The sequence below is a fragment of the Lepidochelys olivacea genome (assembly GCF_965140295.1).
Source record: "Lepidochelys olivacea isolate rLepOli2 genome assembly, chromosome: 2".
NCBI classification, from domain to species: Eukaryota; Metazoa; Chordata; order Testudines; family Cheloniidae; genus Lepidochelys; species Lepidochelys olivacea.
This window is the reverse complement of record NC_140412.1, coordinates 197,308,921-197,325,017: the sequence shown is the minus strand read 5'-3', so window position 1 is coordinate 197,325,017 and position 16,097 is coordinate 197,308,921. Positions and strand designations below refer to the sequence as shown.

Below are 16,097 nucleotides of genomic sequence, written 5' to 3'. Positions count from 1 at the left end.
TCCTTTCTCTCACAACCCCCACACTTTCATATCAAATTCCCATTTTGATTCCCTTCACTTCTGTGTCGCATGATTAAGGGCAAGTCCTGCAAAGTGCTGAGTGCCAATGATGAGCTGACTTCAGTGAGAGTTAAAAGTGCTCAGCATCTTGTAGGATCCAGCACTAAGTGAGGTCTACTCCATCTGTGTAAAGCTTGAATGTTTCAGCTCTCTACACAGAGAATATGGAGAGGATAGGTAGCTGAAATTCACCTTCTCAGACCAGTTAACAGAGGTCCTGGAATAGCAGCTACACCCAGCTTGCCTTGGTTAAGCAGGTTGTTTAGGTCACTGGATCTATGTAAATGTGAACGCCTGTGCCACCTCCTTCCCACTTCCCATCCTTTAGTGTGGGCCTGTGGTAGGAATCCATTCCACAGCATATAGGTAGGATGCGGGCACCCCTGTGTGGCTACTCTGCTCACAGCTCCCCTGTAAAGTTTAAGTAGAGAAACTTGTACTGGTCCTCTGCCCTAGAGGAGAAATGGGGAATGTAATGGGCTTGGGAAGAATGCAGAGGGACTGAAACACTGAGGGCTGGATTCTTCTGCCTTTGACATCAGTGGGAGTCTTGCCTTTGTCTTCAATAGGAAAAGCATTCAGGATCTGATCCTCTGAGACTTTTTTGAGTCTTGAACTAGTCTGTTAGTCTAACGTACTTTTATGAGCCCTATTATGGCAGTATCTGAGCGCCTCACAGTTGTCAATGTAGTTATCTTCACAACACCCCTGTTGGGGTAGGGAAGTACTATTATTCCCATTTTACAAATGGGAGAATGGAAGCACAGAGAGGCTAAGTGACTTACCCATGGTCATGCAGGCAGTCTGTGGCAGAGCAGGGAACTCATGACCTTTTGTATCTTATACATGGGCTCTAAATCAAGCACTCTCCAGGTGGATCTTGCAATAGGACTTTTGTCCATAGTTACTGTAGGTAGGTTAGCTTGTAAAGAGAGCACAATTGCACAGTGTCTTAGGCTCTGGTGTAGACAAAACCTATGTTGGCAAAATGTATGTTGCTCAGGGGCATGAATATTCCACCCCTCCCCCCCGAGTGACATAAATTACACCAACATAAGTGCTCAGGTGCACAGAAGCTATGCTGGCAGGAGAGCTTCGCTGCTGTAGTACTGTACATATAGACATGGACTTAAACCAGTCAGCATCTACATTCTCATGGCCATGTGCACGGAAAATAGTGCTGATCAGTAGGACAGAAAAGATTCAAGACCTAATCCTGTCTTGACTGACTCTACATTATGCCGGTTGCTGCTGCTTATTATTTATTTTTATCACCACAGAGCCTAGAATCCCTCCTCAAGGGCCAGGGCTCCATTGTTCTAGATTCTGTACAAACAGAGAACAAAAAGACAAAGAATTTACAAACCATGTATAAGGCAAAAGACAAGAGATGGATAGAGACAGACCAACTGGGGAGTACAAGGGAACAGCGAGACAATACTGGTCAGCATGATCGGCAGCGATCTAAGCACACTAGCAGCCTGACTGTTGTCATGTATTTTTGTAGGCGTCTCACGGCAAAGGAGAGTTTTAAGGAGGGATTGAAAGGTGGATAATGTGTTAGCTTTGTGTATGTTTACAGGGAGCTCCTCTGAAGTGGGAGGGGCTGCCTGGGAGAAAGCAAAAAGGTGCCTGCTTGAACATTTAACATGTAGGAGAGAGAGAGGCAGGCGTCATTCCTCAATCAGAGGTGGGAGTTGATATTTCAGTAGTGAATGATAGGTTTTGAAGGGTGTTGAAGGTGAAGACAAGCAGCTTATGTTTGATATGACAGAGAAGAGAGAGTCCACGGAGGAATGCAAAAAGCAGGGTGACATGGCCAAAGCGACAGGCTAGGAAAATTCTTTGCAGCAGCACTCTGGGTAGGAAGAGGGCAAGATTGCATTGTCAAGGATGTTGCAATTGCCCAGCCATGATATGAGGAGAGTTTTAGCTGCGTAGAGAGGAAGTGCTGTATCTTAGGGCATGTCTACTGGGACTGACTGACCATGGCAGGCTGGGGTGTAAATCTACAGAGCTCCAGCATGCCATGTGCTAACTGTCCTGCTACGGTGGACTAGAAGTTTCCTCGTGTTCACTGACGTACAGTGGTTTGAAACAGCAGTAGGTTAAAGCTCACTAGAGAACTTGTCATGTGCAATGACAGGGGCCACACAGACAGCGCATGGCCCACTGGAGCTCTGTAGATTAATACCCCAGCTTGCCATGCTGTAAGTTCTTGTGTAGACGTGCCCTTAGAGATTTTATGCAGAAAGAATCTGCAAGATTTAGGTGTAGCCTGGATGTGAGGACCTTGAGAGGGGTCTGCTCCAAGTTGAAGATGAGGCCCAGGTTATGGGCCACAGTGACAGGCACGGTAATGGTGGCGTTGTCCCCTGTGATCAAGAGAGGAGATAGCTGGGAGTGCTTGGGGAGAAGACGACTGGTATGTTTACACTGCAATTAAAAACTTGCAGCTGGCCTGTGCCAGCTGGCTCGGGCTAAGGGGCTGTTTAGCTGCAGTGTAGATGCTTGGGCTGGAGCCTGAGCTCTAGGACCCTGCGAGGTGGGAGGGTGCCAGAGCTTGGGCTGCATTCCGCGCCCAATCATCTATACCACAATTAAACAGTCCCTTAGCCTGAACCCTGTGAGCCTGAGTCAGCTGGCACAGGCCAGCCGCAGGTGTTTAATGGCAGTGTAGACACACCCCCGGGAGCTCTGTTTTAGCCATGTTGAGTTTGAGCTGACAGCTAGACCTCCATGAACAAACAGATGTCAGAAAGAGTGGCTGAGATTTTAAAAGTTAGGCTAATAATGGCTGTTTCACTCTAGCTTTATAGCTATCACACTTTCACGAACCTTTCTGAACCTTTACTTTGTGCTGCTTTAGCAGAGCACTAGCAGTTGCAACTGAAAGTTCTTACCAGTGGAAAATTAGAGAATATATACCTAAAACTCAGTAATTACTCCATAGAATTATGTCTTCATCCAAAATATGTCTGGACTACATTAATTTGTGTGGAAAATACCAATGGCATTAAAGCACTTTGTTGATGTAAATACTTGCTATCTAGCAGAAACAGGAAATTTACTAGTAATGGTTTGCTTAGTTTGTACAGATTAGAGCATGACTTGGTTTTGTACTTAGCATTACAGATATTAGAGATGGAAAAGACCTTATATAGTCCATTACAAGTTTCTTTACTATAGTATTATATATTTTTCCAGTGCTTTGTCCAACCTACTCTTCAGTGTTTGTGATAGGGCTTCCTGTACTTTGTTTTAAGGAATCATTTGGTGAAATTTTGTGGCCTGTGTGCAGGAAATCAGACTAGATGATCAAAATAGTTCTTTCTCGCCTTAAAAAAAGATCTATGAATGTTGGAAAGTCTATTATACATTTAAATTGATCTCATCTCAGTCAGGAAGTTTTTTTCTTTTATATTTAATCTTTCACATTTATGATTTCATCCCATTACTCCAGGATACCCAGGGCTTTCTTCCCCGACCTGGCTTTCCAGAGTCAGATTCGCTATAGATATACGGCTATCACAGTTTCAGAAACCTTTTTGGACCTACTTTGTGTTTCAGGATCAAGCTCTTAGCCTCTCTGAGTCTGTTTCCACATCTGTAAAATGGAGATAATAAAAATCACCTACTCATCTCACAAGAGTGTTGTGAGAATTAACAGTTAACATTTGTACAGTGCTTTGGAGATATGGGGCAGATTGTCAAGTGCTCAGCTCCCACAATTGGAGCCAGATTTTTGAAAGAACTCAGCACCTAGGAGCTTCCGTTGCATGACGCAGAGTGCTGTTTAAGTACTAAAATTAAAAAATAGCTACTGAGGAAGTGAAACCATGCATTCTGTGATTGCAGTGATTCACACATGTGTGTCACACTTTTGCTCTGCCTCTCTACTTTGTCCTTTTTTGCTGGTGTAACTGGCAGGCTGTGGGGATGTATATGAATCCTTGCTCAACTTAATGCCATGCTTGCTTACAAGAACAGCAGTCTGACAAAGCAGAGTAGAATGTGATGTTTGCATGCCTGTATCACATGCAAGTGTGTGCCCACAAACCAAAACACAGCTGGCAGGTCTAATTTTAGACCTTACCAGCCTTGAGAAGTGTCCCTTTAAAGATCTACTTTTCCCTCTAAAATCAATTTGGTTGATAATACAGCAGCTGACAATCCTGCTGAAATATTACATATGATTTGAATAAAAACAAAGGAAACCACTGCCCAGTAATTGTAAATTAAAAAAAAGAAAATAGTGAGGCCACTAAAGACAGATCCACAAATTAAATGATGTGTCAAAGGAATACGTGATTTTAAAATTTAAACCTGGGATTTGTACACACAATAAGACACAGTATATTTACTTATTTATTTGTACAGTGCCCAGAAACGTTACAGGTGATTTATATACATATAAAGCAGGTCCCTTCAGATAATATAATATTCAAAATTTTTGCTTAAGTTGGTCAGAATCAGCTTGAATCTCTTGCAAGCACTGTCTCTTTACTCTGGCTTTTAGGGAGCAGCGGTAAGGTTCATGGTACAAGTGTGTGTGACTGGTACTTCTGGGTGCTGTGGGATGTTGCCAGGGGATGGTGTGATGGATTATCTGAGGCTCATGAAGGGTATTTTTAAAATTATATGAAAGTCATGAAAAGCTCAGGAGAGGTGATCCCCTCCCCCACTTTGTTATAAATCTAAATAAATGACTGAAACAAGTCTTAATATACTGGATCTGTCAAAGTGAACACTTAATATGCATAGCCCTTTTTACCCCCTGTTTGTTTCTGTGCGGTGGTAGATTATTGTACAAATTAGTTTTCTGCTTAAAACAATCCCATGTTGGAGAATCTGTTGCTGATCTCCTAATAGATTCTTTGACCTTGTGGGTTCGTTCGTTCTTTTTTTTTTTTTTAACAGCGTCACAAAATATCAAAGGCTTTTTTTTTTTAAAGGCTCATCCTTTGCAGCAATTTCTTTGGGTCCCAGGTATTCTGTGCTCCTGGTTTACTGTTTGGCTGGTTTGTTCTGTGACTTTGTGAAGTGCAGAATCCACTGCCGGTATTTGAAGTTCCCCGGGTGCAAGTTACACCGGCAAGCGCTGCTGTAAAATTGCTTTGCTTTCCGAGATAGCCAGCAGAGGGAATCGGGACTTCGCTTGCAGCAGGGGCTGAGAAAAGCAGGCGGTCTCTTCTTGGAGGAAATACTGCAGCCTTCTGGACTGCGTCTGCTTCTCGAGGGAGAGGCTCGCTGTAGTTCCACCCACACCGGCTGGAAGGAGGGGGTTTGAATGAAAGACAAGCCAAGCCCTGAACACCATGTCACACCGTGAGAGGGGCTAGCAGCAAGTAGGCTGTGGAAAGCTGCTTTTTTTTTTTTAAAAAAAAAATATTTATTTTATTTTTTAAATAATAAAGGGGAGGGGGGTTGGGGTGAGGAAGAAGAGAGCGAGGAAAAGCGGGTTGGAGTTCCACTGTCTTGCTCATTTCTCTCACAGGACTTTTCCCCTACAGACACTGGCAATTGACATTACTCCAGACAAACGGGCTAGGAAGGAAAACGCTGTATCCTGAGTGCAGGAGGGCGTGGGTGGGTGGGTGGGGGGGGGGGGAACAAGGCAAGGTTTTTTTTTTTGTTGGTTTTTTTTTTTTAGCTCTACTATATTTTGTTTTTGTTTTTATTCTTGCTGTGTTGGACCTTGTGAGCAGTAGAAGGCAAGGAAGTCTCGAAAGCCTCATCAGTACTGTCAGGAATAGTGGTTTAAGAGGAAGAAAGGCCTGGGGCACTACACCCTGTCAACGAGTTCCCTGCATCGGAGAGAAAGATTCCAGCTACATGGGCAAACGCTTGGAACAGCAGCCAATGTACCCTCAGTACACTTACTACTACCCTCATTATCTCCAAACCAAGGTATGGTACAGCAGTTCCCTGCCTGTCCAGCAGTGTTAATGTGATATCATATGAAGGATGGGTGGTGGAGTTGCATAAATTACAGGGTTTTTTTGTTTGTTTGTTTTTCCCCTTGAATTCAGTATCATGTCAGGCAGAGCTAATAGCCAGAAACAGGAAGGTTAGGGTTTATGCATTTATTTATTTATTTATTTATTTTGACTACTATCTTTAGTTAATCCCTTTGACTCCCTTCTTCCTACAATAAATGTGGTTACTATTATCGAAGCCAAGTATACATGATGATGCGATAGGCTGGAGATCGCTCTGGACAGAATCAGGCATGCAAATACGGTTTCAGTGATCTGTACAATTTATTTGGCATTCAAAAGCATTTTGCCATTAGCAGAGACGCAGTGGATACTGAAACTTTTAATCAGTGAAGTCTGAGATGCTGTGTGGTTCTGGGGTGGACAAGGCACTAACCTACTGTAAATCTTTTGGAGTTTGCTCTGATGTATTGAACTGGTTTTAATGTTGCATTAAATATTGAGAATGATCTGGCTGCATGCTGTTACATTTGATAGGGCTAGAAATAGATAGTAGCTACTCTCAGAAAAAGCACCAAACATGGTTTCATTTTTTTTCAATGTCAGTGGCCCTGGAAGGCCAGTCTGCATCTCCCAACAAGACTGAATGAAGTCCATGACACCTGGATTTTAATTAGTTAAATCATGCTTTGTTTTTCCCTAATGACATTGTACCATAATCTGCTGCCCAAAAGGGTCTCTCTTGCAACCAGTAACAAAAACAACTTTGCAAACCAGTTAGGGCATCGTAAAGAAAAGTGCAACCTCACAGCCAAAGATTAACAGTTTGAGTCAATGAACTAACATTCTTTTTTTTTTTTAAAGCCAAAAAAAAAAAACCCCAGTAACCTCCAGCCCCCAAACACACGTCACCCCAATTTAAATGGCAGTTTTAAGCACATAGGACACATCTGACTTTGGGGAGGGGGGTTTACTTTTGGTCTCAAACATGTTGAGCTAGTTATTATTGAAAGGCCAAGTTACGTTTCCTTGCCAATAAAATTACTTTTCTGTTAACGATTATAGCCAGACCCCTGCATTATATAAATTAACTAATTGTGAAAATGGAGACTAAGGCTGGCTGGAGTTGTGATGACACCAGAACCACTCAATGTGATTATAGCCTTGTAATTCATAACATGATTACCTCTCATTTGTTTGCTGTGTGCTTTCTCTAACTATACTGTGCAGCATTTTTGTGTGAGAACAACCCATTTTGGGGGCAGGGCGGGGGGTAATTGTTTCACCATTTTTCCCCCTCAAGGTCGATTCAAATAGCATTTTACCTTTGTGACCATTTAGTCCGTATTGTGCAGCAGCAGCAGCAGCATCCCGTTGCTAGCTTGACTGCAATATTGGCTGTAGCTTCAACTGTTTGGAGGATTGGGGATGCAGACCGATGCCAGGTTTTGAGGAAAGACATGAAACACTTTATGGATATTTTTTTGAAAGAACAATAGCGTCAAGTACTGGATGAGAAATACTGGACATCTCTTTTACTCATGTAACTTAAATTTTGCCAGTCCTCTTTTTTTAACTTCCCTTTCTATTTTGTAAAATATGCTTTTTGGGGAAATTAGCCTTGTGATCCAGTTGAAAGTGACAATGCTTTCCACACAATGACTTTTTAACCTGAAGGTTTTGGAGAATAAATTAATATTACTTAATTATATATTATCTATAATTATCTATTGTGTTATAGAGTATAAAATTATCTACTCTTGTGAAAAGTTGTATGTGTGTGCATGTGAGTGTAAATATATATTTGAACACAAGCATTATTTTTGCAAGGGTAGATAAAATTTATTGTAGATTTGTAATATTATATGGCATTAATTTCTCTCTCTCAAACCTAAGTAATAAAATAAATACACACATATATATTTCTGTACTATAGTCCTAAAGAGTTTAGAGTAGTGCAGACAGGCAGCATCTGGATTTTGTTATCTTAAAGCTAGCCATCAGCTTCTGGGACATTTTAGAGTATTTAGATCCATTCTATGTCTAAAGCCAATATTTGGGTAATCAAATAACATGATAGAGAACTGTATCAGTTATCACGATAACACATACTCATATACCACTGTATGATTTCAACTCTGCTATGAAATTCACAACTGTTTTATTTTCTGGAAACTATGCTGCTTATTGTGTTAAACAAAATTTTAGAATTCAGCTGTGAATGTGTGTTCATATCTGGATATTCATACACAGGGAATGGGGAATGCATTAACTTAAAATCATATAAAGGAATTTTAAGCTTTCTGGGGCCATTTTTGTTCAATGCATAAAGCACAGAGCAACAGGACATTAAATATACAGTGTTCTGAAATTTAAATGTTTTCCTCACATTCTCAGATCAAGTGCTTTGCTTTTGCTTTGCTCACACTGTAAATTAATCTCAGCTGTTCTGAAAAAGTACAATAGTACTGTGTAGCACAGCTTTTTGGAGGGGTTTTGTACAGGTTTGAATAAAGTTCACAAGATATATAGTCCACATTTGTACCTTCTAATATAGCTAACATGTTGTTAAGCGATAATGGTGTACATTAATAACTGTATGGTCTAAAGAATGTTAAATAGAAGAATAGGATCCACATGTTTGGGTGATTGTCTCAGGTTTTACAAATGCCTCATGCAGAACATGAAACACACAGTCTGATTATTCAAATTAGTTGAGCATCTTAATTATAAGATGCCACCACTGAAGTTAAAACTTTAATGGCTGTTTCATACAAACCCACTATAATTCAAAAATTTTAAAAGGTTCAGTTTTGTAAAGGAGATTATAATGTCTTTAATATGTCCCGTAAGGACAAACAGAGGGATTGAAAGAAAAGGTATTTTTTTCTTTCTCTCATGAAACTGGCTCACTACTGAATTAGCTTGAATTATCTGAACTTTCTTAACTAAGTCCTGAGAGTAGAACTTGCTTATTCTAGGCATGTTATGAATTCTATTTAAAATCAAACATGTTTGTTACTGTTATAAATTAGGAATATGTGGCTTCATGTGTTCTTGCTGCAAAGAATATGTTCACATGTCACATGCATATGACACTATTTCCTATAGTTTAGGGAACTCTGATTTTATTTTGAACTGCTTGACAATGAAATGTTACTCGAGTGGTGTGTGTGTGTTGACAACATAACTAAGAAACCAACTAGTTTATGTAACTGTGTTGTAGAAATCCACTTATAAGAATATCATAGTACCTAATCTTGCCCCAGTCTTTGAATTTCCATTTTTGATCTCTTGCCTGACAGAGTAGTTCTTTTTTTTTTAAACATTGGGAGAAAAGACTGAGTGATGTGTAATTTCATTTAATGATTAGGAATGGCATGAGGAAAAAAAGATTTCGCCCACATGGTTTTACATATTTGATGGAGTCTTTTGAAGTAGTAGTGCTTGCGTCTTTCCTTTGGCCTTTGCAGCTCATGGTCAGAATTAAGGCTGGGAAGACCATTCTTAGAAAACAGAGCATTGAATAAATTGAGTCATTTTCTGTTTGCAGTTACCTGCGGACAGACATTGATTATTCTGGATTTATTTTTCACGATCGTTTGACCGGCACTTTATATGAACATATTTCCGCTTACCAGTTTTTCATATACTATTTGCTTTCCTAGATCTTTGTCTGTTCACTATTTATTATTCATTGGTCACCGAAGTCACATGGTATTAACTCCGGTTCCTGATTGGATGGCTGAAACAGAGGGTGGCACCAGTAGTGAATACCTGTGTGCAAACACCCTGCCTTGCACATATGTGTAATAGGAAGAACAGCTATTTCACAACATCTGTGTGAATAAAAACCCATCTGGCATGGATGTTAACAGAAAAGTAAACAAAAAGGGGTATGAAAAAGAATGAATTGGTAAGTGAGGCAGATGTGTGACAATATTTGCACAAACTTGAGAAAGAAGCCCTGGAAATTCAAGCTAGTATAGTGCTGAAATTGTTACACTTTTTAAAAGTCACTTTGGGTATGAACATTTTTTTTAAAAGAATGAAATCCTCCATTCTCTCTCCTTTTTTTTCTTTTTTCCATTTTTAAGTCATTCTTTGACCTGAGCAAGTCAAGAACTGCTTTGAGTTGTTTGTGTGCTGGAACACTTCTTCTTCCCTGTATCAGCCTCATTTATAAAACAAATCTCTAGAACCCACACACAGCTCTCCATACCTCTCCACTACCTTGCACTTACTGAGCCAGAATTCTTTTCTCACTCACATTACAGTTTAGTCAGTTTACTGCATTCCCCACTTTGGGCCATCTGGACATACAGAAGGCCTAGAAGAAAGAGTTCCAGATACTAAGATGCCTGACAGGGCTTTTTCTGACTGGTAGTGTTCAGATTGTGTTTGGTGCCTGGTGTGAGGTAGGGGTCAGGTGTAAGGAGTAATTCATCAACCGCACACTGATTTCAGGCTGCATTTTCAACCATCTGCAACCTGGACTGTCGCCAGGGCTCAAAAGTCTAGCTGGAGCCTGTGTGATACTGCCAAAGTAAAAGCAAACACTTGCAAATAGAGAAATACATTTCTGGGAATGAAATTTGTATGTACTTAGCTCTTGGTTGGTTCAGTACATTATAGCATTTTAAAAAATATCTCTGACAGATGTCTTTAAGATATATGCAGTTGTTTAAATGGAATTAAAATGTTGTTTGAACACTGATTATATTTTTGACTACGTTAATATCTAACTCTGGTATGCTGCATCTTCCCTAGAAAATCAGAAACACATATGCTTGTTCGTCTTTCAGTACTACTTGCCATGTATTTTTACACATTCTTAAGTTAAAAATACTTCTGTTGCTATAAAGTGCAGTATCATTCTCAAATGATGTTGTATTTTAGTTGATCTTCTTTCAGTGTGAATCTGTTTAAATAAAAAACAAAAGTGGGAGAGTAAGATGAGATCCCCCCCTCCTTTTAGAGCAGTTGGATCTGCCTGTATGGCTAGGCTTGGCAGAATTCAGTGTTTATGTTTTTATAATTTCCATGGATGATGATGTTTGTTTTTCAGCATTTAAAAAAAATATTGATTTAAATTTTCACTGTTGCAGGAAATTGAGGGGTGTCAGACAGAGGGAGGGGCTAGACAATCATTAAATAATTGTAGACATTGAGGATCCAGAAGCTAACACTTTATAAACATTAAAACACAAATTGTTGACATCACATCAAAAGATACAAAGTGAATATCCTTAAATCAAACTTATTTAAGTTCTCAAGCAGCATTTTTCTTACTTAACCAAAATTTACAGATAGGCAATCAGCAATGGAAATATGTTTAATTGGTTTTGCTGGTACAATGAAATAGATATTTACCGACAAAAATCTAATCCTTCTAGGTTTATGTATGTCATAGGGCTGTATCTTGCGCAAACATATGAATAACTAACTTTACTCACATGAGAAAAGGTACAGTTTACCAGGTCAGGTGATAATCTTGCTATAACTTACATATTATTGACAGTGTTTCATACATGGCGAATATCTAAAAGCAAACCGTGGTGTTTAAAATTACTCTTACTATGCATCTGTGTTTATTAAAAGAGTAAGATAGACAAGATGATATATGTATCTCTTTAACTCAGATATCTTGAGGAAAAAATAGTCAGATCAACGGCTCTTAGATTTCTGTGAATTAAAAACCAGATAAGAAGAACTGCGTACAGAGATAAATGCCTGAGTTCATTTCAGGTCTTTCTCTAAGGAGTCTGGATAGTGTTGGTTTTGCACTGATATGATTTTAAGCAGGTTTTTTGCCATTATCAGTATTTCTGGAAGAGACTTGGAGTTCACTTTACAGACATGCCCGCTCTGAAGCTTCCAGTAAGAGGAGCAGATTTTTTTAAATGAGTGGGTTGTTTTTATTATTGGTTGTTTTGTTGTTTTTTTTAAAAATCTTTTAATGATAGAAACTGTATGTAAAGAAAAGTGGTTGATGTTTCTCCAGGACTTGCTTCCAATGCTACATTAAAATTTTGTTTTGTAACAGTCTCATAAGCTACAGCTGTATGTGATTAAATAGTGTAATATCAAAAGCATGTGTGAATAGGCGCTTTTATGATATAGTTGTTCCATACCAAAAGACTGCAGATGGGCAGAATGGGGAAACTGAGAACAGTGATTTACTCATACATTGTCAAGGTACATGTTGTGAGTACTTGTGTAGCTATGTTTTGCAATTGCTTTCACATGCATGCAGACAATATTGAGTGCTGGAAAGAAGTTTAGAAAGAAATGTTTTTATAAAGAGAGCCATCCCCTCAGCACAAACCTTCACAAACACAAAATATATCCGATTAAGAATTGTATGTGCAGAAAATAACATACTGAGTTTCGTATGCAGTTGATTACAATTATATATTATATTGCTTAACCGGATTTACAAATATGTAGTTTGATCCTGCTCCCAGTGAGGCCAATGGTAAAAATCTCATTAACCTAAATGGTGCAGGATGATGCTCAGAAAGCATGTACAGTTCTCTATGGCAATGTGTTCTAGATAAGCACCATATATATTTTTAAAATATAGATTCCTCACAAAACCATAACTGAATCTCAAGTTGATCCTATGTACTGACTCCTCTCTAGATGTATGGATTTATTTTATATTACTTTAATTTGTATAGCATCTGCTTTCTGCTTCTTATCCACTGTCTGTCTGCTTCTTTCTCTCCCACAATTGAGGTATGATTTATACATATAGAAGTATAATTACAGTGCATGATGTCTTGCATGTTGTCTCTTGTTTTAAATGTCTATAATGATGTTCATTTTCTGTAAGAGAATAAGCGTAGTTACTAAAGGAAGGAACAGGGTGAAGACTGAAGATCTGTCATTGGCTTGTAGTTCTATAATTTTTTAATCAGAATTCACTGTCATCATTTTGAGAATACCCACAATATTGTACTTGTCTTGTGGGATCTTAGTTGATGATATAGTCATCTCTAAATATGCAAGTGAAGCAAAGCCCTTCACTCAGTTTACCCTATAATTGAGAGTCTGAGTCTCCAGGTGGGTTCTTTAGCTTTATTGTCTGTGTTGATAAGGTTGGCTTGTAATGAACTCTCATCTCTTGATGTGCCATTCTTTAGCAGTGGATAGATTTTCAACCTTTCATTGTAAAACCAGGGCGGAGGATTATTTCTCTGACTCTCAGATACAAAACGGTAGAACTTTTATTTGCTATTTTAAAAAAAAACAGTTATGTGAATAATTTCCCTCCTTTGCTTATTTTGGCAAAGCTGATTTTATGAATCAAGAAAGATCTAATTATATAAAAAGTGTTGAAATATAAAAATTTAACTGAATTTTCAATCAAATTATAAAGATAACATTCTGGAGACCCAAATTGCTAGAACACTCCTCTCTTGCATTATATTTGTGTCATTCAGATCACTTGATTGGTACAGATCATAAGTAGAAGTCCTAAACCATATTAGATTATGTTTGTTATGATGTAGAGACCTCTAATTTTTGGTTCCTTATGTACAGACATTTGATTCTTGATGACTTGTTTTATGGATGGTACTGTGGGGTGGCTGTTGATTTATAGGGTGTTACATAGTAGAAGTGACCTCACTGCTGTGTGATTAAAATTTATTTAAGAAGAAAGATGTTGAACAGATTTTTTTCCCATGGAATACGAATCAAACATTGCTTTGTTCATACTTTGTGAACTGGCATCTTTAACGGACTCAATCTTTTAAATCAAAGCTTCCCGTGGCAAACTAATTTTGTCTTGTATGTTAGAGAGATGAAGTAGAGAGATTCTCATGGGTGTACCAAAATGACACTGTCTTTCTTAATAACTATTTGTTTAGTTTATTCCCCTTACCTTTTTTGTACAGTCTGTGCCTCCATGATGCTGTATCTAAAGATCAAACACCCTGTACCATTTAGAGTTCAGTACTGATGCTGCCTCTGAGTCTGACCTTTCTGTGTTTAGCTTCACACCAACAGGAGGCGCAGAGCTGAAGGATCAAATATTATTTGATTTGCTTAAAAGGCAAGCTGTGGATATTAGGAACAAATGCAATGTTATGCAGGCTGCAGTTGCCTTCCTGGCTAAGAAGTTGGTAACCTTTAGCTCGAGACTACAGAAAGCTGAGAGGGAAATCGAAGATATGGAAATAACTATTGATGGATAAGATGCTGTTTTGACAGAGAATTCCAAAACGAGCAAAGCCCTGAGATATTGAATTGATGACCTGGAAAACAAGCTGAGATTAAGAAATATCGTGGTGAAGGGGTTTCACAAGGCTTGGAGACAAGAGAACCTGAAATACTTCTATGTCAGAATGGATTATAAAACTGGGATGCATAATTATGGTGCAAGAAGTTACGCCTAGATTTCAGGAACTCACTGCGTTTTCATTCCTGCTCTTCTTTTGGTTGCAAAAAGTACTGACAAAGCGAGAATGATAAGCCTACCTTAATTCCATGGTGCTATGGAGGGTGGGCTATGCTAAAGGCTTGTGCTCAAATAAATTTGTTAGTCTCTAAGGTGCCACAAGTACTCCTGTTCTTTTTGCTGATACAGACTAACACAGCTGCTACTCTGAAACCTGTCTAAAGGCTTGTAGTAATTTATCCCCTCTCCCCGCATGCTCACGGATGCCTTCTGGAAGAATAAGGAAGCTGATGATAGCCAAGCAGTGGAGGAAATGGTCTTGGAAATCTTAGCCATATGGGGGACTTCTTAGTTTCCTTATGTGGGAAGGAATTGCTGTCTTTAAAACATGCTGCCAGTGCGTTTGCTTTATAGGGGACGAAGCGCTTCTCACTACAAAGACTGCAATCCTTATTTCTGTTCTACCCGGCTCTGCCTCAAATTTGTCTGACCTTTTATTTTGGGTTATGCTTATAAATAAGTTAAGCTTGTTGGTAACGGGCAAATTGATGGAAGCCAGGCTTCCCTGACGCAAACAAACAGACACCCTGCTGCCCACCCCCTGCAGGCTAGCAGCCAATCAGACACTCACTCAGGCTCTCACACTGCCCTCCCAGCAAACACGCGCTCGGATACTATGTGGCTCTAGGAAGAAGTATAAAGGAGTTGGAGGTGCAAGTGGTGTTCTCGTCCATCCTCCCCGTGGAAGGAAAAGGCCTAGGTAGGGACCGTCGAATCGTGGAAGTCAACGAATGGCTACGCAGGTGGTGTCGGAGAGAAGGCTTTGGATTCTTTGACCATGGGATGGTGTTCCATGAAGGAGGAGTGCTGGGCAGAGACGGGCTCCATCTTACGAAGAGAGGGAAGAGCATCTTTGCCAGCAGGCTGGCTAACCTAGTGAGGAGGGCTTTAAACTAGGTTCACCGGGGGAAGGAGACCAAAGCCCTGAGGTAAGTGGGAAAGCGGGATACCGGGAGGAAGCACAGGCAGGAATGTCTGTGAGGGGAGGGCTCCTGCCTCATACTGGGAATGAGGGGCGATCAACAGGTTATCTCAAGTGCTTATATACAAATGCACAAAGCCTTGGAAACAAGCAGGGAGAACTGGAGGTCCTGGTGATGTCAAGGAACTATGACGTGATCGGAATAACAGAGACTTGGTGGGATAACTCACATGACTGGAGTACTGTCATGGATGGTTATAAACTGTTCAGGAAGGACAGGCAGGGCAGAAAAGGTGGGGGAGTAGCACTGTATGTAAGGGAGCAGTATGACTGCTCAGAGCTCCGGTACGAAACTGCAGAAAAACCTGAGTGTCTCTGGATTAAGTTTAGAAGTGTGTGCAACAAGAGTGATGTAGTGGTGGGAGTCTGCTATAGACCACCGGACCAGGGGGATGAGGTAGATGAGGCTTTCTTCCGGCAGCTCACGGAAGCTACTAGATCGCATGCCCTGATTCTCATGATGACTTTAATTTTCCTGATATCTGCTGGGAGAGCAATACAGCGGTGCATAGACAATCCAGGAAGTTTTTGGAAAGCGTAGGGGACAATTTCCTGGCGCAAGTGCTAGAGGAGCCAACTAGGGGGGGCGCTTTTCTTGACCTGCTGCTCACAAACCGGGTAGAATTAGTGGGGGAAGCAAAAGTGGATG

The 16,097-nt window shown here is 40.0% G+C and overlaps 1 protein-coding gene across 2 annotated transcripts in view; it reads left to right on the top strand.

Moving 5' to 3' along the window:
- Window positions 1-5,246: 5,246 nt before the first annotated feature.
- RBMS3 (RNA binding motif single stranded interacting protein 3) overlaps window positions 5,247-16,097 on the top strand; it is a gene marked incomplete at its 3' end in the record, with an annotated part of 551,834 nt that continues 540,983 nt past the window's right edge. The window contains exons 1-2 of one of the 2 annotated variants that reach the window (XM_084619480.1): window positions 5,247-5,388; window positions 5,769-5,970. In XM_084619480.1, the coding sequence (XP_084475606.1) occupies window positions 5,351-5,388; window positions 5,769-5,970 (240 nt within the window). In that variant the 5' untranslated portion in view covers window positions 5,247-5,350. Of the gene's footprint in view, window positions 5,409-5,768; window positions 5,971-16,097 lie in introns of both variants that reach the window. The other variant, XM_084619481.1, reaches the window with a different exon arrangement.